Genomic DNA, 21,022 nt, shown 5'->3' on the forward strand with positions numbered 1-21,022 from the left:
TGTGAATTTCAAACGCTCCAAGTTAGACAGGTGGGTACAAGGAAAGCACTCAGGCCCTGCACTGAAGTGTAACCCCACCTTAGGTGAGCTACATGCTACTTTCCATGTTCCCCAGAGGCAGAAATGATTGCCTGATGACATTAACATCATAGAATCATGGAACGGTCCAGGCCAGAAGGGACTTCCAAAGGTCATCCATTCCGACCTCCCTGCAGTTAGCAGGGACATCCCCAACGAGATCAGGTTGCCCAGGGCCTCATCCAGCCTCACCTTGAGTATCTCCAGGGAAGGAGGCTCAGCCACCTCCCTGGGCAACCTGTTCCAGTGTTCCACCACCCTCATAGTAAAAAACTGCTTCCTCACATCCAATCTAAATCTGTTCTTCTCCAGCTTAAAGCCATTGTCCCTCTTCCTGTCACTGCAGGCCTTTGCAAACAGTCTCTCTCCATCCTTACTGTAAGCCCCCTTCAGGTACAGGCAGGTTCCTATTAAGTCTCCCTGGAGCCTCCTCTTCTCCAGGCTGAACACCCCCAGCACCCTCATCCTGTCCTCATAGCAGAGGTGCTTCAAACCCCTAATTATTTTCATTGTCCTCCTCTGAGGACAGACAGAGTTGGGGCTGTTCATTCTGAAAGGGAGAAGGCTCCCAGGAGCCCTTATTGTAGCCTTCCAGTATATGAAGGGGGCTACAAGAAGTTTTTAGGGTGTCAGGGAGTGATAGGCCTGGGGGGAATGGAGCAAAACTAGAAATGGGTAGATTCAGATTGGATGTTAGGGAGAAGTTCTTCCCCGTGAGGGTGGTGAGACACTGGAACAGGTTGCCCAGGGAGGTGGTGGAAGCCTCATCCCTGGAGGTTTTTAAGGCCAGGCTGGATGTGCAACCTGAGCAAGCTGATGTAGTGTGAGGTGTCCCTGCCCATGGCAGGGGGCTTGGAACTGGATGATCCTTGAGGTCCCTTACAATTGTATGATTGTTATCTTGTGAGCCATTTGGGTCTAACTACAGAGGTAATGAATAGCTACATAAGCTCAAAGAGAAAAAGAAGCTTCTCCATAAGCAAGAATATCATCACTCAAAAAAGGTAGTGATTTTTCTAGCCTTTTTCATTCACCATGCAGTCCCTGAAAGCACACCTCTCAAATCCATCACTGAGAGGCAGTGGATGCAGCAGACAGGGAAGCAGATGGCATTTAGCATCGCTTCTCCAAGCCTGAGGACCTAGAGGACTGAATTCACATTGTCTCCTGGCTGCAACCAAGTGAAGTCAGGGAAGGTGCTTCTCTGGGGACACTGATAGACTTCTCATGTAATCTCTGAAACAAAAAGGCAGGGTAACAGGATGAGTCTCAATTCCTGTCTTTATTTGGGATACCTCCTTCCCTGTAGATGGATCTCCACTGCATGAACAGAAATTATTGCAGCAAACAACTTCTTTTGTCCCTTCATTTGTGGTTGTGAATCAGACAGGAGAAGCAGAAATAAGCCAATTGTTCTGGAAGATGGGCAGCCTTAGAGGCTTCCTTAAGGGCAGAGAAGGGGCCAGGCATGGCTGTCTCCATAAACTCTTGGCAGAAATGAGTCTGATGTTCATCAAATGAAATCTGCTGAAAGCCATACAGCAAGTACCCTGTGGAGCAATTTCAGACTGGCAGATCAAGTTAAAGAAAATTTCTTTGTGCCACTGAAGCTTTGCACAGAAATTAGCCTTGAAATAACTTATAGGCCTGGTCCTGATTTTTAATTCACTTCTCATGTAACACTAACTTGGTGAGGTCTTCAGCATGGGATGGAATGGTTTAGTATGGTAGTATCAGTCAGGGTTGGAAGGGACCACAAGGATCATCTAGTTCCAACCCCCCTGCCATGGGCAGGGACACCCCACACTAGATCAGGTTGGCCAGAGCCTCATCCAGCCTGGGCTTAAACACCTCCCTGGACAACCCATTCCAGGGCTTCACCACTCTCATGGGGAAGAACTTCCTCCTCACATCCAGCCTGGATCTCCCCACCTCCAGCTTCATTCCATTCCCCCTAGTCCTATCACTACCTGAGATCCTGAGAAGTCCCTCCCCAGCCTTCTTGTAGGCCCCCTTCAGATACTGGAAGGCCACAATCAGGTCACCTCAGAGCCTTTACCTCAATGGGTAAGAATAATGGCTAACAGTGCATGAAAAGGTACTTGCCCCTTGGACTCCTGGGCTGCATATGCTGCAAATTTAATGGAAGTCACAGACAATATTTGCTTTATCAGTCACCATGACAAAAAACACTGCAAGATACTGAGCAGTCAGCCAGTGATCCCTTAATCACTTTAAATATTCCTTGTGTGGGGTTATTTTGTAGTTATTGCTTGGGGGTTTTTTTTTGAGGGGTTTGGAGAGGGTTGGGGTTTTTTGGTTTGCTTTTTTTGGGGGGGTTGCTTTTCAGTTTGGTTTCACTGGCTGTAGATGAGGCAGATTTTGTTTTTCAGGGAAACCAAGTCACCTGACTATCAGATTCACTAACAAACAAAATAAAAATAGCAGCATTAGCCTAGAAAAACAAAAGCTGAAAGGCAGGCAAAGACTGGTATCTAAATAAATCAGAGGAGTAAAACATCAGAAAAAAAAAAACCCCAACAACTCAAGATCTGTTTGGTACAAGAATAACAGGTGCAAGTCTGCCATAAATAATCTAGAAATGTGAAAGAGCTTCTTAAGCCTTAGTTCTCAGATGATCAAAAGAAACCTCCTGTAGGAGCAGAGCAGCAAGGGCAAAGCTTATTCTGCCCAGGTGAAATGCCTCACAGTGTTCAAACTGAGACATGGCCAGCATATTTTGTCAAATAACGAAGGAAAGCTTAATGGGAGCAAGCAGCCTCATTCAGAAAACCATTTCTACAGCTTTCCAGTGCCCCACAGCCCCAAGAACATGCTGGGCCAGACAAGGAGAGCTGTCTCTCACTGCCCTAGCAGCCGCATTGCCTGTGGCTTTTTACATCTCCAAGACAAACAACTGAGCTTTACCTGACTCAGTTCACAAGACCCAAAAACACTCTCGATTTTTACTGTTCATGTTCAGTATTACTGGTTCTGAATTCACAAAACTGAACAGAAAGGTGCTGAGCAAGAGGGCTCGAAGCTATGCAAGAGCATGGCTTGACTGCAGAAAGAACAAGAGCTGGCAACACTGCGTTAGTGGATGCATGAAGAAGCAGCAAGACTTGATGCCCAAGTTTATGTCATGAAACAGCGTTTTGTTCCTCAAGCTGCACGAAGACAGACTGGATTCAGCAGGAAAAGGGTGGCCTGTCCTAAGGAATGCTGAACTGTAGTAAGGAGACATAACAGCTGAAACAGGACAACCAGCTTGAGGTAGCCAGCTTAGCTCTGCTCCTGCACGCTTCGACGACTTCTTCATTCTAAACATTGCAGACAACAGAATGGTTGTTTTATTGGAAGCCACATCAACTGGCAGCCCTCACATACATATGCACAAAGGTAATCAAACTCCTAACAGCAATGACAAAACTTGCCAAGTAATGCTCAGACTTTGGAAGCTATCCATGGAGTCAAAACTGGAAGGCTTGTGTGAAGGAAGAGGCACAGCAGCACCCCACGATGCGGATGAATGATGTTACTGTACTCAGTCGCGTCCCAAGGGAGCTCACAGCCTGCTGCACAAGGCGAGCAGGCTGTGGAAGTCTTCACCCATTCCTGTGCTCACCAAATATGCTCATGAACTTTTAGGTGACATTCATGAAGACTGCATTTAATTCTGTTTTATTCTGTTTTCCTTAAGTTTGTTGGGTTGGGTGGTTTGGTTTTTTCTATATTGGAGATTTGTTCTGCAGTGCTGAAGTCCCTCCAACTGAAATCCCCACCACACTGCAGCTAGAGACAGCACCTGGAGACTGCAGTTCCTGTACAGACCATTCCCAAATACACTCAGCCCCAACCAGTATCAGATACTCATTTGTGCATGCTCTGGTACTTAAAGTCCAAGTATATCCTTAATTACAACTTGGAGAAGCCAACACTCCTGTAATACTTGGTGATAACAGCACACATCTAATACCCAACACCTCCAGACCTTTCCACAGATGTCACCAAGTAAAATGCTGTACAGGTGGTAAAGAGTGCAGATAAACCAAATCTTCACCAGGAAAGCAGTTCACTAATCTGACAGGAGGAAAATAAGTGCAAGAGCACCCATTTCTGGCACTTGAAGGGTAGGAGCTGATGCACTAAGGGAACAGGTAAGCACCGAAGCCACCACAAAGCAACTGCAGAGTACATGGCAGCAAGTGGAAAACAGGAGGGAAAGGCAAAGCAAAGCAATCCCTTTTGGCAGCAGTGGATAGTTAGATCAGATCTCCCTGTGCCAGAAACATGGATGCACACAATGCCAATCACGAGGCACAGTGCATTTTTGCCTGGTTTCATCTCATGGTCTGCTGAACACAAAGCTAACCCCCGAGCCTCTCTTGTGGCCTCAGTGCTCCCAAGTAGAGTCTGTCAAAGCCATTTGTTTTAAGTGCTGGCACAGAACCCTGTCTCAAATCAAGGAAAAGCAAATGCAGATGCTAGCTTCCCTACATGCCAGGTGTGTGCACCCCGACACAGCAGCACTGTTGGGCTCTACGGGCACCTGTTCCCTGTGCGGTGGAGGCCCAAGAGAAGAGAATGAAGATTCATTAGACAGTGGCACTTTGTTTAAGGACACAGAATCATAGAATAGTCTGGATTGGAAGGGACCTCCAAAGCTCATCCAGTCCAACCCCCTCTGCAGTCAGCAGGGGCATCCTCCACTAGATCAGGCTGCCCAGAGTCCTGTTCAGCCTCACCTTGAGTATCTCCAGGGAAGGAGCCTCAACCACCTCCCTGGGCAACCTGCTGCAGCGTTCCACCACCCTCGTGGTACAGAACTTGTTCCTAACATCCAATCTAAATCTGCTCTTCTCTAGTTTGAAGCCACTGCCCCTCATCACCCTTGCATCCCTGGAAAGGCTGCAGAAGTCCAAACAGCCCAAGCTGCTGATGCACTGACTGAGGTAAACTCCCTGTGTTTAAGAAAAAAGGGATGGGGCAGTTTCCCTCAGCCTACAGTACTTTGCATCACTTGACTTGCTACCCTGAGGTGGAAAAATTTGTCTGATCCCTCAACACCAGCAGCCTGTTTGGTAGCATCTGTTACATAGTTGTTACTGTACCATTTTTTCCCAGGTTTTGCTTTCCAATAAAAGCACCACGGTGCCAGCAGCGCTGCTTGGAGGAATCTCCACCTGCGTGATCGGACCAGAGCTAAGAACACATTGACCATGTGGATACCCTGTCCAGAGCCCACTGCAGAAACTCCTGCAGCATGAAGATGTGACTGAATTTCCTCATTAACCAAGAGATAACTTGGGCATTATTCAGCCACAGGAGACACAGGAAGTTCTGTGTGTTGCAGCTGGGGAGTTTGGAAACCTGGCCTTCACCCTGCTGGAATTCACAGAATCATAGAATGGTCCAGGCTGCAAGGGACCTCCAAAGGTCATCCACTCTGATCTCCCTGCATGAGCAGGGACATCCCCAACTAGATCAGGTTGCCCAGGGCCTCATCAAGCCTCACCTTGAATATCTCCAGGGAAGGGGCCTCAACCACCTCCCTGGGCAACCTGTTGCAGCATTCCACCACCCTCATAGTAAAGAGCTTCTTCCTAACATCCAATCTAAATCTGCCCTTCTCTAGTTTGAAGCCATTACCCCTCATCCTGTCACTGCAGGCCTTTGTAAACAGTCTCTCTCCAACGTTCCTGTAGGCCCCCTTCAGCTACTGGCAGGCTGCTCTGAGGTCTGCCTGGAGCCTCCTCTTCTCCAGGCTGAACACCCCCGGCTCCCTCAGCCTGTCCTCATGGCAGAGGTGCTCCAACCCCCTCATCATTTTTGTGGCCCTCCTCTGGACCCTCTCCATGAGGACTACGTCCTTCCTATCTTGAGGGCTCTAGACCTTTACACAGTATTCCAGGTAGGGTCTCAGCAGAGCCAAGTAAAGCATCAAAATCACCTTTCTGGATCTGCTGGCAACGTTGCTTTTGAGGCAGCCCAGGCTGCCATTGGCCTTCTGGGCTGCAAAATCATACTGCCTGCTCATGTCCAGCTTCTCATCCATCAGATAGTGGCGTGTGCTTAAGATGTATTTAATAGACTCAAAACCAGAAGAAGGATGGATAAAACACCTTACTTTCCTAACTCAGCCTAAAACTACAGCTTTCTTCTCCTGAGTTTCAGCTCAGAGTAGGTGACAGCTCCATAAAGACACTTCAGGAGAAGCTATATATAGGCTGAAGTGAACTTTTCCCCAGGAAACTCCAGATCTAGGTCGCCTTGCTGCTTCTAGGAGGTTGGGAGAAGCAGGTTACTTATTGAACAGGAATACAGTTTATGGAGGAAAATGAAGATTACTTGGAACATGACATCCTGAGAGCATAGTAGTTGGTTTGTGGGGTTTTTTCTAAAGGATTTTCAGAAGTTAAAAAAACCCACACCAAAAAAAGGTCATTTAACACTGTGCCTCTACCTGACTCCATCTACTGTAGACTAAGGAACCAAAACAAAAGGAAAGGGCATTCTCTGATCAACTTACTTTCAGTGCTTTAGCCACACAGTAAAATAATTACAGCTTGAATTCTTATAAATCCCAGACTGCCTAAATTCAGACATAATGTAAAAGCCTTCCTTGCACTTCACTTTTGGCTCTTACAGACGACTGACTGGAAGGATTAGATACAAATCAGCAGAGCTCCAGGCCAGTTACTGTATGAATCCACTCTGACAGATGAAAGTGAAACACTACTACTTCCAATCAACAGCAGGGTGGGAAAGCAACCGAGCATCTCACTCCTGTTTGGACCAAAGGCCATAAGCTAACTCAGTCCAGCTGCTGGAGGCACCACCTGTGTAGTGCCCCTTACTAGTTTCCAATTTGCAGATCCCTAAAAATTGTCAAGTAGAGGAATGGACCTGTGTGGCTGGAAAGCTGCCTGGCAGAAAGGGACCTGGGGGTGCTAATGGACAAGCAGCTGAATAGAAGCCAGCAGTGTGCCCAGGTGGCCAAGAAAGCCAATGGCATCCTGGCTGGGATCAGAAATGCTGTGTCCAGCAGAAGCAGGGAGGGGATTGTCCCCTTGTACTCAGCTCTGGGGAGGCCACACTTCGAATGTTGTGTTCAGTTTTGGGCACCTCAATCCAAGAGAGATGTGGAGGTGCTGGAGCCAGTGCAGAGGAGGGCAAGGAAGCTGGGGAAGGGCCTGCAGAATAAATCTGATAAAGAGCAACTGAAGGAGTTGGGAATGGTTAGTTTGGAAAAGAGGAGGCTGAGGGGAGACCTCCTGGCTCTCTACAACTACCTGAAAGGACCTTGTGGAGAGGTTGGTGCTGGTCTCTTCTCACAGGTGATTAGTGATAGAACAAGAGGGCATGGCCTCAAGCTGTGACTGGGGAGGTTTACACTGGACATTAGGAAGAATTTTTTCCCATCAAGAGTGGTCAGGCATTGGAATGTGCTGCCCAGGGAGGTGGTGGAGTCACCAAGCTTGGATGTGTTTAAAGGTGGTTAGGATGTGCTGCCTGGGGACCTGGTTTAGGGTTGAACCCTGTAGAGTAGGGTTCTGGGTTGGACTTGGTGATCCTGAGGGTCTTTTCCAACCTGCATGTTTCTGTGATTCTGTGTATTCCCAGTTTAGTGACTACAGCTGGGATTTTATTAGCTCTGGAGAGCCCACAGAGACTCAAGATACCCAGGAACAAAGAAGTGAAAGAAGAGTAATCCAAGTAAGAATCAACAGTTAGTTTAACTCATGAGTTTCTGCTTGGATTTTAGAAGCGATATTGTTTCCTTCTGAAAAGGGCAATATACTTCCAAGGATGCCACTCTCACCAGGACAATCCATAACTGCCTTACGGTGTCCAAGTATATAGATACAACATAACAGACCTCTAAAGCAGACACTAGAGCAATGACTTTGGCATATTTCATAAGCTAAACTGAAGAAATATGAATGCAACTGCAATACATATCACACCTGAAGAGAAATCCCCTTTCACAGCCCCCACTGCAATGACAATTAAGTGCTGCTACAGCGCTTAAAGTCTACATGTGTTGAAATGTTAACTCCAGTCTCTTAACTAAACCTTAATTTAGAGCATTAGCTTGCTGATTTGAGCCTTTTTATACAGTTCCTACTCAATACAGACCTTAACTGCTGTCTGTTAAGCAGCAGTACAGCCCAAACCAGTTTAGCAGTTTGGGATGTCTGTAGTCAAGCAATGCTTGCAGCCCTTTGCTCAAAACCTGAGACCAATCACTCCTCTTCCTAAACTTCTAATAAAAATTTATTCAGGTGAAAAAAATAACCCATCAACATTTGCTTTAATCTATACTGCAAAATTCTACCTCTGCCTGGATTAGACTTTGACAAGTGTGCTAATACAGCACTGCGATTAACGCCCAGTGCACAGAACAAACTCTGCATCTGGGTTTAGTTACAGTGACGAATAGATGTCAGACACAGGCATCACCCTGGAGTAGTCATGCATTACACTGTCCCACAGACACTGATATAATGGAATCCAATGCACTTTGATCTCTTGGATAAGCCTCCCACAGCTCTGAAACAGAAAGGCCGAGAGCACCCAGGCTCAACCAAATCTGCAGCGTTCACACTGAGTCAGAGCTTCCTATGCCCCTGCCACCAAGATGCATCCTGCGTCAATAAAGTTAGATAAATATTGCTCCATTTCCTTCTGGCTACAGCTTGTGTACAAATCATCAGGGGAACCAGACAGAGTGAGAATGGTGAGGACTACAGAGAAACATTATAGTCTCTGCAGCTGATTGTTCTAATGGACAAGCACCTGCATAGGAGCCAGCAGTGGCCAAGAAAGCCAATGGCATCCTGGCTGGGATTAGAAATGCTGTGTCCAGCAGGAGCAGGGAGGGGATTAGCCCCTTGTACTCAGCTCTGGGGAGGCCACACCTTGAGTATTGTGTCCAGTTTTGGGCACCTCAATCCAAGAGGGATGTGGAGGTGCTGAAGCCAGTGCAGAGGAGGGCAAGGGAGCTGGGGAAGGGCCTGGAGAATAAATCTGATGAAGAGCAACTGAAAGAGCTGGGGCTGCTTAGTTTGGAGAAGAGGAGGCTGAGGGGAGACCTCATGGCTCTCTACAACTACCTGAAAGGATGCTCTGGAGAGGCTGGTTCTGGTCTCTTCTCATGGGTAATTAGTGACAGAACAAGAGGGAACAGCCTGAAGCTGTGAGTGGTGAGGTTTAGACTGGACATTAGGAAGAATTTTTTCCCAGCAAGAGTGGTCAGGCATTGGAATGTGCTGCCCAGGGAGGTGGCTGAGTCACCAAGCCTGAATATGTTTAAAAGGAGTTTGGATGAGGTGCTTGGGGCTATGGTTTAGGGGTGACTCTTGTAGAATAGGGTTCTGGGTTGGACTTGGTGATCCTGAGGGTCTTTTCCAACCCGTTTCTGTGACTCTGAACTACTGCCCCAGTGTATATATAGCTAGATGTGTTTCTGGATTATATTCTAGCCTCATTTTAAAAAAAAAAAATAGTTTTGCTCCCATGAAGATTAGCAAGTGGTACATTTAATGGTTTTAATCATGGCTGCAAGACAGCAGATTCCTCACTGCTCTCCAAACCTGCAGTGACTGAGTGATGATGTTTTTCGCTTGTCACTGGATGTTCATGGGACTTCATTAAATTTTATTAGTCATAAATCAGGCATTTCTTTAATGCTTTGTGACTTTTCAGCAGTCCAAACTACAATGGCACATGGACTAGCCAGAGTCCCAAGTGCTGGAAAACTTGACATTGTCAGCCCGCTGAGATCTGTCTTTGACAAAGGATGTGGTTGTCCCTGTCTGTGCATTTGGCCTTGGAGTTCAGTGAGCTACACCCAAGGCCTACATCTGAACTATACCTATAGATACACAAATTGCTCCAAGCAGGGAAAAAGCAGGTAAGAGGACAGAGAGACCCCTCCAACATCCACAAAATATTATCAGGGGAAACAGGCTTCAGTACTGCAGGGACAGCAGTTTGCACATTCATCGCTGCACGCTGGGGCTAAGGGAGGAACTGAATTTGAGTCAGTTTCTCTCATTCTTCCCCCAGGCACCTCAAGTCTACATCATCCCTATACTAAAGCAGTGGCTAAAGCCAGAGGCAGGATGAGAAGGCTCACAACTCAGCCCAGCTTAGATGGGAGGGTACGGGTGCATGCGCGTGCAAGGTGGAGAACGGGCGTAAGCGTTCTGGGGCATCAGCAGAAATGAGTGCCCCATGCAACAAAGCAGCTGGTTGTGATTTGGCTGATGCAACTGTGGTGGAAAGGACAGCTCTTTTATCTCCTCCTCCAGTTGCTGCACGCATCTGCTGTTTGCCCATATCACAGTACGCGGATAGCTCAGCGGCTTTCGTGTCACTGGCATTCTGACTTACTCTTCACTGATCAGAAACAGCGGCTGGTAGAGGACTGGAAAATACAACCACCACCCCTTTAGAACTGTTTGGACTCTTGGCAATTGCTTCATTACTTGGTAGGAAAGTCAAAGGTGATTTGCTTCAGTCCATAAAACTAACTTTTGTTTTCCGTGGTTCAGAAAGTGAAGCACAGATGAGCAGCCAGTCACAGCTGCTCCTCACAGCAACGAGCCAGTGGCGTCCGCAGGAAGCACAAGAGCTTCCAAAACGCACGGTGGTCGTAGATTTTGGGGAGGGTGGTAGTCCTTGTTTAGGTTGGCTTGGCTGAAAGAGTGCATAATCTCCCAGCAAAATGAAGATAAGGCAAGATTTCTTATTACCATCTCCACAGCCACTTCACTCATATCAACCCAGCATCTGGAATGAGGGCTGCCAAATAAATGCTGAACTATCAGATTCCAAACCAGATTTTAGGAGACTTATCTACTGACTTAAACAGATCTTCTGATAAAGATCCCTCTCTACAGCAGGCTTCTTATGAATTCCTGCAGAGGTTGATCTTATAATGGAGGAATATTTTATTAAAATCAAATTAGGGAACACTTTACAAACATTAATCAAATCACTAAGCATGCCTGCCCTGAAGATAAACTTTATTAGTCCTTTACTCCTCATTTCATAGTGAGGAAACGAAGGCACAGACCAGTTAAGTGATTTGGTTAAAGTTAGACTAAACAGAAGACTGAACTAGAAATGACAATGGCTTATGCTAGGGCTGCTAGGGCGATGGTTTGGTGTATTTTGTTTAGTTTGGGAGGGAGTTGAAGTCCACAATGCAGTTCTAGCCAACAAGAAGCTACACACCACTCTAGCTCTATTGGGACAGCTGTCCCCAAAAGGCTGGCAGAACAAGAAGAAAGATAGCATCATCTACAAAGCCACATCCTACCTTCAAGAAGCAAGATACCTTCACCTCTGAGACGTGCACAATGTCAGGGCAAAGTTTTCTTACAGTCTAAATAAAGACTGAATCTTGCTTTGCAATTCAGAGTCAAACAACAAGTGACTCTGCATTTGTTTTTTTTTCCCCCTGAAGAAGTTTTAATCTAACTCAGCCATAACATCCTGAAAAACCTGCTCATTTTCTGATTCTTTGGCCTCTCAGGAACAGTTTCATTAGCTGATAAAAAAGTCAGGGCTGATTTGTTTTAGTCTATTCCACAGATCGTTACCTCTTCAAAACATAAACATGTTTATCTTTGTGTGTCTATAGGGAGGCAATACAAAGGACAAGCACGACGGCTGAAGACACCTGGCTGCCACCAGCAAGTGGTGGCATTTCTGGTTTTCTGACCTCACATTCTGCAAGCAGTTTGACTACAACCATTATCAAGCTCTGCAGAAGTGTTCATTAAACCAAGCTTCTTTCCTTTGTTGAAGTGATAACAGGGACATGGCGTGACAGGGGGAGAACCTTGTACAGAACATTGATCTCTAACTTAAAACATTTCTTCCAGCAATCTGGGTAAAACAGTAAGCAGTACTCCATCAAATGTCACAAACACTCTCTTCTTTTCAAAATCCCTCTTGGAAGGCCTTGTGGTCAGAATGGTTAGGAACAGATCTTTGCCAATTGCCAACCCAACAGCACTATGTCCAGAAACTAGAACTAATTTAGGTAATAGAAAGATGGCAACACAGAGAACTTGAACATCAGCATACACTTCTCATTACCTCCAGCCATGTCAAACACCTATTTGTAACCAACTGGAGTTAAGAAACTGTTTTAAAGCAGCTGGAGAAATGCAATATTCAGCCAATATTTATTAAAATAGTCATTAAAACCAGTTTATGAATGGGTATTTTCAAGAACAAAGCTACTCAACTCTGACACCATCACCAGATGGTATCCTTTTATTGTCAGGTTTTGCCTTCCCTCCTCTTCTCCCCCAGCTTTTTTCACTAGTAAAATGGAAGACAGTGCTTATCAGCCAGGCTGTCAGGATATGCTGAAACCAGTATGAGTTAGGACAGGAAATACAGGTACACATTTTTACCTGTTATCTAGAAAAGAGGTTTGATCAGCACTCTTCAGTAAACTTTCTACCTAGCACTGATCACCAGGTACACAACTCTCTAGGCAACTTGCTAAGTTCTACAGACACGGAAGGAGTCTGAAGTTTCATGGCATATTGTGCACTAACCAAGCAATCACAGAATTATTGAGGCTGGAATAGACCTCTGAGATCATCAAGTTCAGCCTATGACCTAATACCACCACACTGACTAGGCCATGTCACGAAGTGCCACATCAAACCTTTCCTTAAACACCTCCCTGGGCAGTCCATCCCAGTGTCTGATTCCCCTTTCCCTGAGGAAGTGCTTCCTAACATCCAACCTAAACCTCCCCTGGCACAGCTTCAAGCCATGCTCTCTCGTCTTGTCACAAGTTGCCTGGGAGAATCTTGAATGCTATTACAATGAAGTTCCTAATACATATTTCATTACTGTCTGGATAAATAAATTGTACACCCCCACACAGATGGTAAAAAAAAAAAAGTTTATTATTGCTCTGCATATATAAATAATTTACCAGGACTGCACCATAAGACATGGAGGGTTTAGAGATTTTCTAAATGCAGCCATCTGATTTTATAACTATTTAACAGGAGTGACTTTAACACTTAGTACTTGGGCCTTCACAGTTAGGGATATTATTCCCTAATACTACTATGGCCCTTGGCCATTTCTGAGCAGGGGGTGTATAAGGTACCTTCAGCAATCGTTCTTGACAAGAGTTAAACACAAAATGTCACTGCCTCGCTCTACCATTTCTTACCCATGCAGCACACTCCTCCATCATTTACTGTAGCTGATCCTTCACCTAGGGCACTACTGCCAGTAAGCACTAACCAGCAACACAACAACAAAGAGAAACTCTTGACTGAAGCCCTTTGAAGTCTCAAGCAGACTGAGGAGTTGTGGACTGCAGCAGTATTACAGTCCACATCCACCAATACAGCTGTAACTCAGATGTGTCACCATTGTGATGTGGCAGACAGGCAGAAAAGAAAGGGCAAGGCTGGCACAGGCAACTTTTAAATACACTTCTTTCTCTTACATGTCAGTAAAATGTACCAGCTGGTTTGCCTTTTTTCCCATGGCTAGCTTTCTGCAAGTAAGGTATTCCCATTTCATCTTTCCTCCTCTTACATTGCTTCCATGTATGCCAACAGTTCAATGTGCAATCACTCAGTGGTAAATCCTAACATGCTACATGGCTATAGTCCTTCTCTACCAATACATGCAACCACAGATGAGAAATCCTCTCGTTTGTGGCCCAGGAGAATTTCATACAAATGCTTATATATATATATGTGTGTGTGCAACTCCTATATCAGAATTAATTTGGTTTGCAGTTTTGAAAGCTATTTATTACCATGGCTTTGAAAAGACAGCACTGGAACACCAAGATAGTGTATTACTTAAGTCAGGACAAGAGCATAACCAACTTTTTGCTTCTCTGTTGAGCAAAACACATCCACCGCATGCATCTGCAGGAGCAAGTTTCACACAGAAACGCAGCAGATTGTCTCAGGAAAATTTTCTGACTGTTCAAACTGTAGACTAAGTAGTGTCTTGGATAAGTGACACTCCAGGGCTGCACATTTAGGGTGAGGGGATCCTAGAGGATGGTCTGCTAGGGACCTAGGGCTCCATCATCGCAAGCTGCTGTGCCACCACCGTGAACTGGAGATGGCTAGAACAAAGAGCAACAAGAAAGACGGATGGGGATGAGGGTACAAAGCCTACAGGCAATGCTCAGTTAACAGGGAAGGCTGAAGGAGGGTACTGCAACCTCAGGTTAAGAGATGCCAAGAGACATTCTAAACTGTGATCTCAAAACTTGTTGGCCCCAACAGCTATTGGAAGATTATGGGAACACGACATTGGATTAAACTCACGTTTGTGATCCCTCATCCCTTTTGTGCTTGCAGCCTAACGAAAGGAGTATCCAGGTCAATAGGTTTTAAATTAATCCCTCCAAAGAATAATAATTAAAAGGAAAAAATAATAATAATAAAGTCCACTAGATCCACTGAAATATTTCAACTGAGCCTGTAAGAAAACACAGGGTAGTGCCGAGTGCTGGAGTGTGCCTTGGATCTCTTCAGGTAAAGGGATAATATCTTATTAGTCTGCCTGCCACGTCAACGTATTAAGTGTGCTTTTACAAGTTCAGCATCAACACCAAGAACTTGGGATTCCTTCTCATGCTTTTAGCTTATTCATTTAGCAAGTGGTATACATTGTTTTTAGAAGACTGCAGTGTATTTTGTCCACAGCCAGACTTTTTAGCAGCTTTTCTCCCCAAGTTTCTGAGGTATTCCGTACTTTTACTTGGCACAGTTCCAGGGTTTAATAAACTGGCAAATTACTTCCTGCAACTATTAAGGAACTATTTAAGAACAGAAACAGGATACAGAAGCTAAGGGGTACGTCTGTTGTGCAAAGCAGTCTTTTGAGGAGAACTAACAGAAGATACACCAGGAAAAAAGTCAACGTGTAGGGAAAAACAGCAGGAGGCATACTGCCAACAGAGGGCAAAGAAGTCACACTCAGAAAACAAACTCGAAAGCAGACTCAGTTTTGAGGACTTGAGGAAAAAAACCAAACTCCTAATCACAGATTTGCTGGGTAAAAATGGGAGTTGCATGTGCTTAGCACTTGGGAAAGCAGTTGTAATTCCTGGGTTCTAAACTGGAGGCATCCAAAAATAGCATCTGCTCGTGAAAATGCTGGTCCACTCCTGAAATCACTTCCTTTCCCTACCATCGCACAGACACACTCTTTTATGGGCATGTTTTAATGACTTGCCATGTTAGACGTTAAGTTTAATGCACTGGGAAATGTCTGGGTGCTTTAATGGACCACTTCCTCATTAACTCCGATACCTGTTTAAAAAGATGCTTTCCCCCAGAAGCCTTTCTGCTGCAGCATACAACACCTGCCGCCACAGGAACTGACAGCAGAGACAGGTACATGCAGAGATTCTGATTTCCAGGCATATTCCCCATTACTCCATGTGTCCATTGCCCCAATTCCAATTCTCTATCTCATTTTCAGAAGCAAGAATTTCACATAGGTGGCTCGATAGCACTCACTAATAAAACAAGCTTGACATGCAATGGGGGCACAAGTTGCAGTTAGAAATAAATAGCTAATTAAGAACTATGGCTTAACAAGATTCCCATATGGATGTCCACAGCACAATCCCATAAAACACTTCTTAGTATTCCAATATGTCAGAATAATACAGAGGTCAGTTACAAGAGACAGAGAAGTGATTTTTCTACATCTGTGTATCTTCACCCAACAAGATTCCTTCTCCTAGCTTGTGTGCCTTGCAAGAGCTCTTCAGGAAGCAGACACTTTGCTGCAAGAGAAGCAAGCATACCAAATCTTACTCTCCCTGGCTGAAATTTCAACAGCTAGATTTCAAATTGTTCTTTTCCTAGTTTCTTGCACACACTACTAGTTGCCACCAGCAAGTTTCTGAGTTCTGTATCCTCTTCCTTGCTTTACTTCCTTTACTTCTGTTACACACACTAATTCTGGTGGAGAGACACTGCAAAAGGAGTAATTAGCACAAACAAGGCCAAAACTCCTAAATGCCCATTTGTAACACAGAATCCAAGGTGCCACAGGAAAGTTAGAACTAAGACAGCGACCTACTGCAATAACAGAGCATAAGCAATCAGCTCACATTCAGAGTCTCAACTATGCATCTCGTATAACCCCAAATTATAAATCCTCTTGAGCCCAAAGTGCATAAAATGCTATGTAATATTGTAGGGAAGGTCTTGTTATTAAAAATAAATAAATTGTGATTAAAAAAAAATTGAAATAATCACAAACCATTGTGGTTCAAAAGCCTATGGAAAGAACAGCTCTGAGTTTTGACTGTGTGAGCCACAAAGTGCCACCTTAAGGCAAAGCTTTAGGAGTTGCTGGGATCAGCAGAGAGACTCTCTGGACAGCCAGGGATGCTTAAGACTGCAAAACGCCTGTGGGCACATCACCTGATACTACACAGCTCTGCTCAAGCAAGGGAGGATTTGCTAGAATACACTTACTGGGTATCAGACACCTCTAACTTATTTTACTGTCTAACTGATTTTATTTTACTGTCTGCTATGTTCTCAGTCAAGCATCCACAATGAACAAGAAGTTCCTCATCAAGGGAAAAACCAACCAAACACTGACAGAAGAAGAGCACTTATACTGAAATCCACACAAGAAGGCCTGTGTGAGGCACATGCTTGATCTGTGACTCTTACAAGAGCTAACAGGTTGGTTCCACGAGGGGGGAAGCAACTCCTCAAGTCTTCCTAGAATCACAGATGTAAATACAACAGCGCAAACAGTCAAACTTCAGCTGTTTACTTGACGTTCCTAATCCGCAAGGACAATTCAGGCTTGATTTAGAACAACACAACCTTTAATCTGCCACCTAGCTCTTTCAGTTTAGTGGACTTCAGCAGATGCAGTTCAGAACTCGGGAAAAAATTCCCCCACATCATGAAACCTCTTCTAATATTAAGCTTTTGCACCAAAACAAAATAAACAGGCACACACCCCCAACCAACACCAGCAGAGCTTCACCGCCTCAGAAAGGGCTGCTACTTGTGGGGCTCCCCTTGAACACGTACAGAGCGTCCTATCAAGGCTGTAATTCCTAAACTTGTTAAAGCATTTTGTAGATCACACACCTGCCCAGTTAAACACTTCCTGCGATTTTACTAATTATACATCAAGGCTGCAACTACTGAATGACTCCCAGCCTCAGAAAGAGATCACTCAAGTCACCCTGCAGAATTTGTGTCTCAACTGTCACTCCTGTATGTTTCTGGGGAATGTATCCTATTCTCTCAGACAGGAAAATACTTTTAGAACTTAAACAAAAAACAATCTGTGAATCTGTTACTCCAAAACGTTAAAATAAATTCCAGTGGTACTACTTATATTCTTGTGGGTGTTGTTTTGTTTTCTTTTAGTGCTGTAAAATGTTTACTGTGGACAATTTGTTTCGGGTAATATACGTTCTCATATATATATAGGGATGGAGAAGATAAGGAGCAGACAAGTGCAACCCCAAGTTCAAACTTCTCCTTCCCACGTCCATCCCTCCTTGAAGTGGCCGAGAGCAGGGCTTTTGTACCAACGCCATCAGCACTCGACATCAGCGTGATCCTCGGCTGCGAGGAAAGGGGTAAAGGAACACACCCGACCTTTCCCCCCGCCGCTTCATCACCAAGATACAAATTAACAGATTCTCGCAGAGACAGAGAAACCGAACAATGGGCAGTAACTTCCCTGCCGGTGCCCCACACGACCGGGGGAAACAGGATCCACCGGGCTGGGAGAGTTACTTACTGGGTATCAGGCGGTGCTAAAAATACGGGAGCGAAGCCCGGGCGAGCGTGAATGCGCCCGGACAAAGCCCGGGCAGTGCACCCGCCCGCGGTGCCCGTCCCGGAGCGTCACCCGAGCAGCGCAACGCCAGACGGTGATGTCACCGCAGACAGGCAACAAAGGACGCGGCACTGGCCTGAGGACCGGCCCCTATCCTCCTTCTCCCCCGTGACCCCGCAGCTGACCCCCGACCGGCAGCGCGACCGAGCCTCCCCGACCCCCGCCGGGCTTGGCCCGGCCGACTCTCACCGCCGCCAGAACCTCGCCTCCCCACTGCCGAGAGGCCCAAGCTGGGAGCCTGGAAGAGACAAAGCGGCTTCCCCCCGGTACGCGTGAGCGGAAAGGGAGAGGTTCGGGCGGCCGCCCAGCGCAGGAGCGGCGGCGAGGAGGAAGAGAGGGAGGGAGTCAGCGGCAGACCCCGACCCGGCCCTCACGGCGAGTGGCCTGTCGCTGCCCCGCACCGCGGCCCCCTCGTCCCTCACCCCCTTCCCCCGGCCCCCGTCGCCTCCCGCTGCCTATCCCGCTTCCTCTATGCCCCCTCCAGCCTCCGCTCTCCGCCGCGGCCCTCCCTGCCCTTTCCCTACCTGATATGGCGGCGGCGGCTCCTGATCCGGCTCGGCCCCGTCCCCGTAGCTGGCTCTGTCCGACTGGGACTCGTGCAGCAGCGAGATGTCATCGGAGGTGGGGGACTTGAGGCAGTTCCCCATCTTTCCCCCGGGGAGCAGGGCTCCCTCTTCGCCTCCTCCTCAGGGAGAGACCGCCAGCCCCCGCCGGCGGCGGTTCCGAGCCCTCAGCCTCCCCGCCGCAGCGCGCAGCCCGCAGCCGCCCCGCCGGGGAGGCTCATGCCAGCCCCGGCCCTAAGCGGCTTAGCAGCAGCCCGACCGCCTCCCGCTTCGCTCCGCAGCCGCCCCGACCCCCGAGCCAGGGGGGCGGCAGGACTGGCCTCCCACCCCCCGGGGGGGCGGCGGCGTGGGGCAGCAGGCTCCGGCGGGGTCCCCCCCGCCCCGCGGCAGCCCGGCGCTGTTCTGCTTCCTGGTCACCAACTCCCTGCGCACTGAGCTTTGTCGCACAGGCCGCTGTGGCTCCTCCTCTCACTCCTCCCCGCCGGAGCAGGCTGGAAGCCGCAAGGCCCCACTCTGCCGCGCCCGGCCCCGGCCTCACGGCGGGGCGAGCCCTGCCCACCCCCGACGGGACGAGGCGAAGTGGGGCAGGGGAGGCCGGGCCGGGCCTGTCCAGCTGCTGCCGCCTGCGGCGCGGTGGGCTCCCCCTTGCCCCCAAAATGGAGGGTGCCGCTTTGCTCCACCCCCGGCAGCGCTTTGTAGTTGTTTGTTTCCCGGGCATGGCGGCGCGGCGGGGCCGGGGAGCCCGCCCCGGTCTGAGGCCGAGGAGCCCGCGGCTCATCACTGGGTTGTTTCTCCGGGCAAAAAGAGGCTCCTCTGGTGCTTGTCGCTGGCGTTACAAGGGTGGACACACTTTGTAACTGGAGGGGCAGGGCACTGAACCCCGAGTGAGAAGCAAAAAAGGCAACAGGCACTTCTCGTAGCAGTTTTGTGTTTCTGAAGGTAGCCCTTCAGGCTTTGTATGTGGTAAGTAGATACTAAAATAAAACCTACCTAGCTCTTTTTATTTTTTTTTCCTCCATAGAAAAAAAAAATACATTTGGATTTAAATACAAGTATATACATCTGTGTGTGTGTATATATGTATATACCTGTGTATAAATGTAACTTTTAAGTGAGTGCCCCTCTTTACATGCTAGTGCAGACCCCCACAGAAGGGAACGGCGCTATTTCATTGCAAGGTGATCCTTTCAGTGTCCTTTAAAGCTTTGGCATGGAGGACAATTCCTCACAATCCTCCCTCAGCTTTCAGATTCATACTGTGGAGTATATTTTTAAATCTTTTTTTTGGTGCTCTAGTTCCTTTTTTCAAGTGAAGTAAATTCCATGCAGATGGGTAGAGCTGGGAGGTATGGGCTATAATGCAGTACAGCATGGCCAGTCTCGACCACAGTCTTCTCTGGTGATCAGTGTCAGCCCTGGTTTGAACTCAGGCTTCCATCTCGGGTCAAAGTATCTACAAACCAGTTGCCCACGATGAGATATTTGTCTCTACAGCCTTTACTTAAGCACTCAGGAGGTCGGGGGGTGGACCTCTCAGCCTGGGAACAGACCTTGCCATGTTCTTCCCTGAATGTTTAATTTCATTGCTTTGTTTTGCTGCTTCTCAGTGGATAACCTGAACAGCCCCAGCGTGAAGTCTGTAACAGCAGAAAAGCTGTGGGCTTCAAACATAGTTTTAGGCTACTCTAAGAAACAGAATAAAAGTTATTCACAAATTGGGTGCATGGCTCATGATGGAGAGGCTTTGCAGTGGCCTACTGTAAATAATAATGATGGCTGTAGATTATTTGGTCATGTGAGTGTTTATCCTGTGAGTGTGTTGACTCAGTTTAATAGGAGAATTAGGCAAGCAATTGTTGGAGAGGATCCAGCGAGCCATTGCTTCACCCGGTCCTGATTTCAAGGTTAAGGCAATGTCCGAGCTGTCTGCTGTGAGAGCCTGGTGGTGAGGCTCCAGCTCAGTGACTGGTATTTTCAGTTGTGAAGTGGCAACATCAGGGACAAGGTTACTGGCAGCTAGAGAGACTTACTTATTCAGCTGTCATTTAATGGTTTATTTTCTGTGTGGAACCTCAGCCTGCGTCATTGGCGTAGCGCTCCGAAGACCACGGGCACGTGCTGCGGTCTGCCTTGCAATCCTGATCCTGTAGAGTGTGCAAGTCCTGTGGGAATGTATGGTGCCTTCCTGCTGGCTGGCATGCCAGGATTTCCTTTCTTTGGAAACCAGCCTGCAAGCATGAGTCTTTGGCCTCATCCTGGCGAGTGCTCTGGGGTCCCACAGTGCAGATGTACTCACTCACCTTGAGGCGGATCTCCAAAAGGAGTAACTGCTAAGCCCAGCTAAAACTTTCCCATTAGTAAGTACAGGATGGGTCTAATCTGGGAGCCAGACATTTGAAAGATGGAGACTTGTCAGATGTTGGAAGAACATCATGGTGGACTCGGAGACTGAAGAGGAAGTA

At 47.2% G+C, this 21,022-nt stretch overlaps 1 protein-coding gene across 1 annotated transcript in view; it reads right to left on the reverse strand.

Moving 5' to 3' along the window:
* The window catches only part of RNF11 (ring finger protein 11), a 40,498-nt gene extending 21,385 nt beyond the window's left edge, over nucleotides 1-19,113 (reverse strand). The window contains exon 1 of the mRNA XM_054165117.1: nucleotides 18,522-19,113. Within this exon, the coding sequence (XP_054021092.1) occupies nucleotides 18,522-18,644 (123 nt within the window). The 5' untranslated portion in view covers nucleotides 18,645-19,113. The remainder of the gene's footprint in view (nucleotides 1-18,521) is intronic.
* Between the last annotated feature and the right edge of the window lie 1,909 nt (nucleotides 19,114-21,022).

Source organism: Dryobates pubescens, chromosome 11, assembly GCF_014839835.1.
Source record: "Dryobates pubescens isolate bDryPub1 chromosome 11, bDryPub1.pri, whole genome shotgun sequence".
NCBI classification, from domain to species: Eukaryota; Metazoa; Chordata; class Aves; order Piciformes; family Picidae; genus Dryobates; species Dryobates pubescens.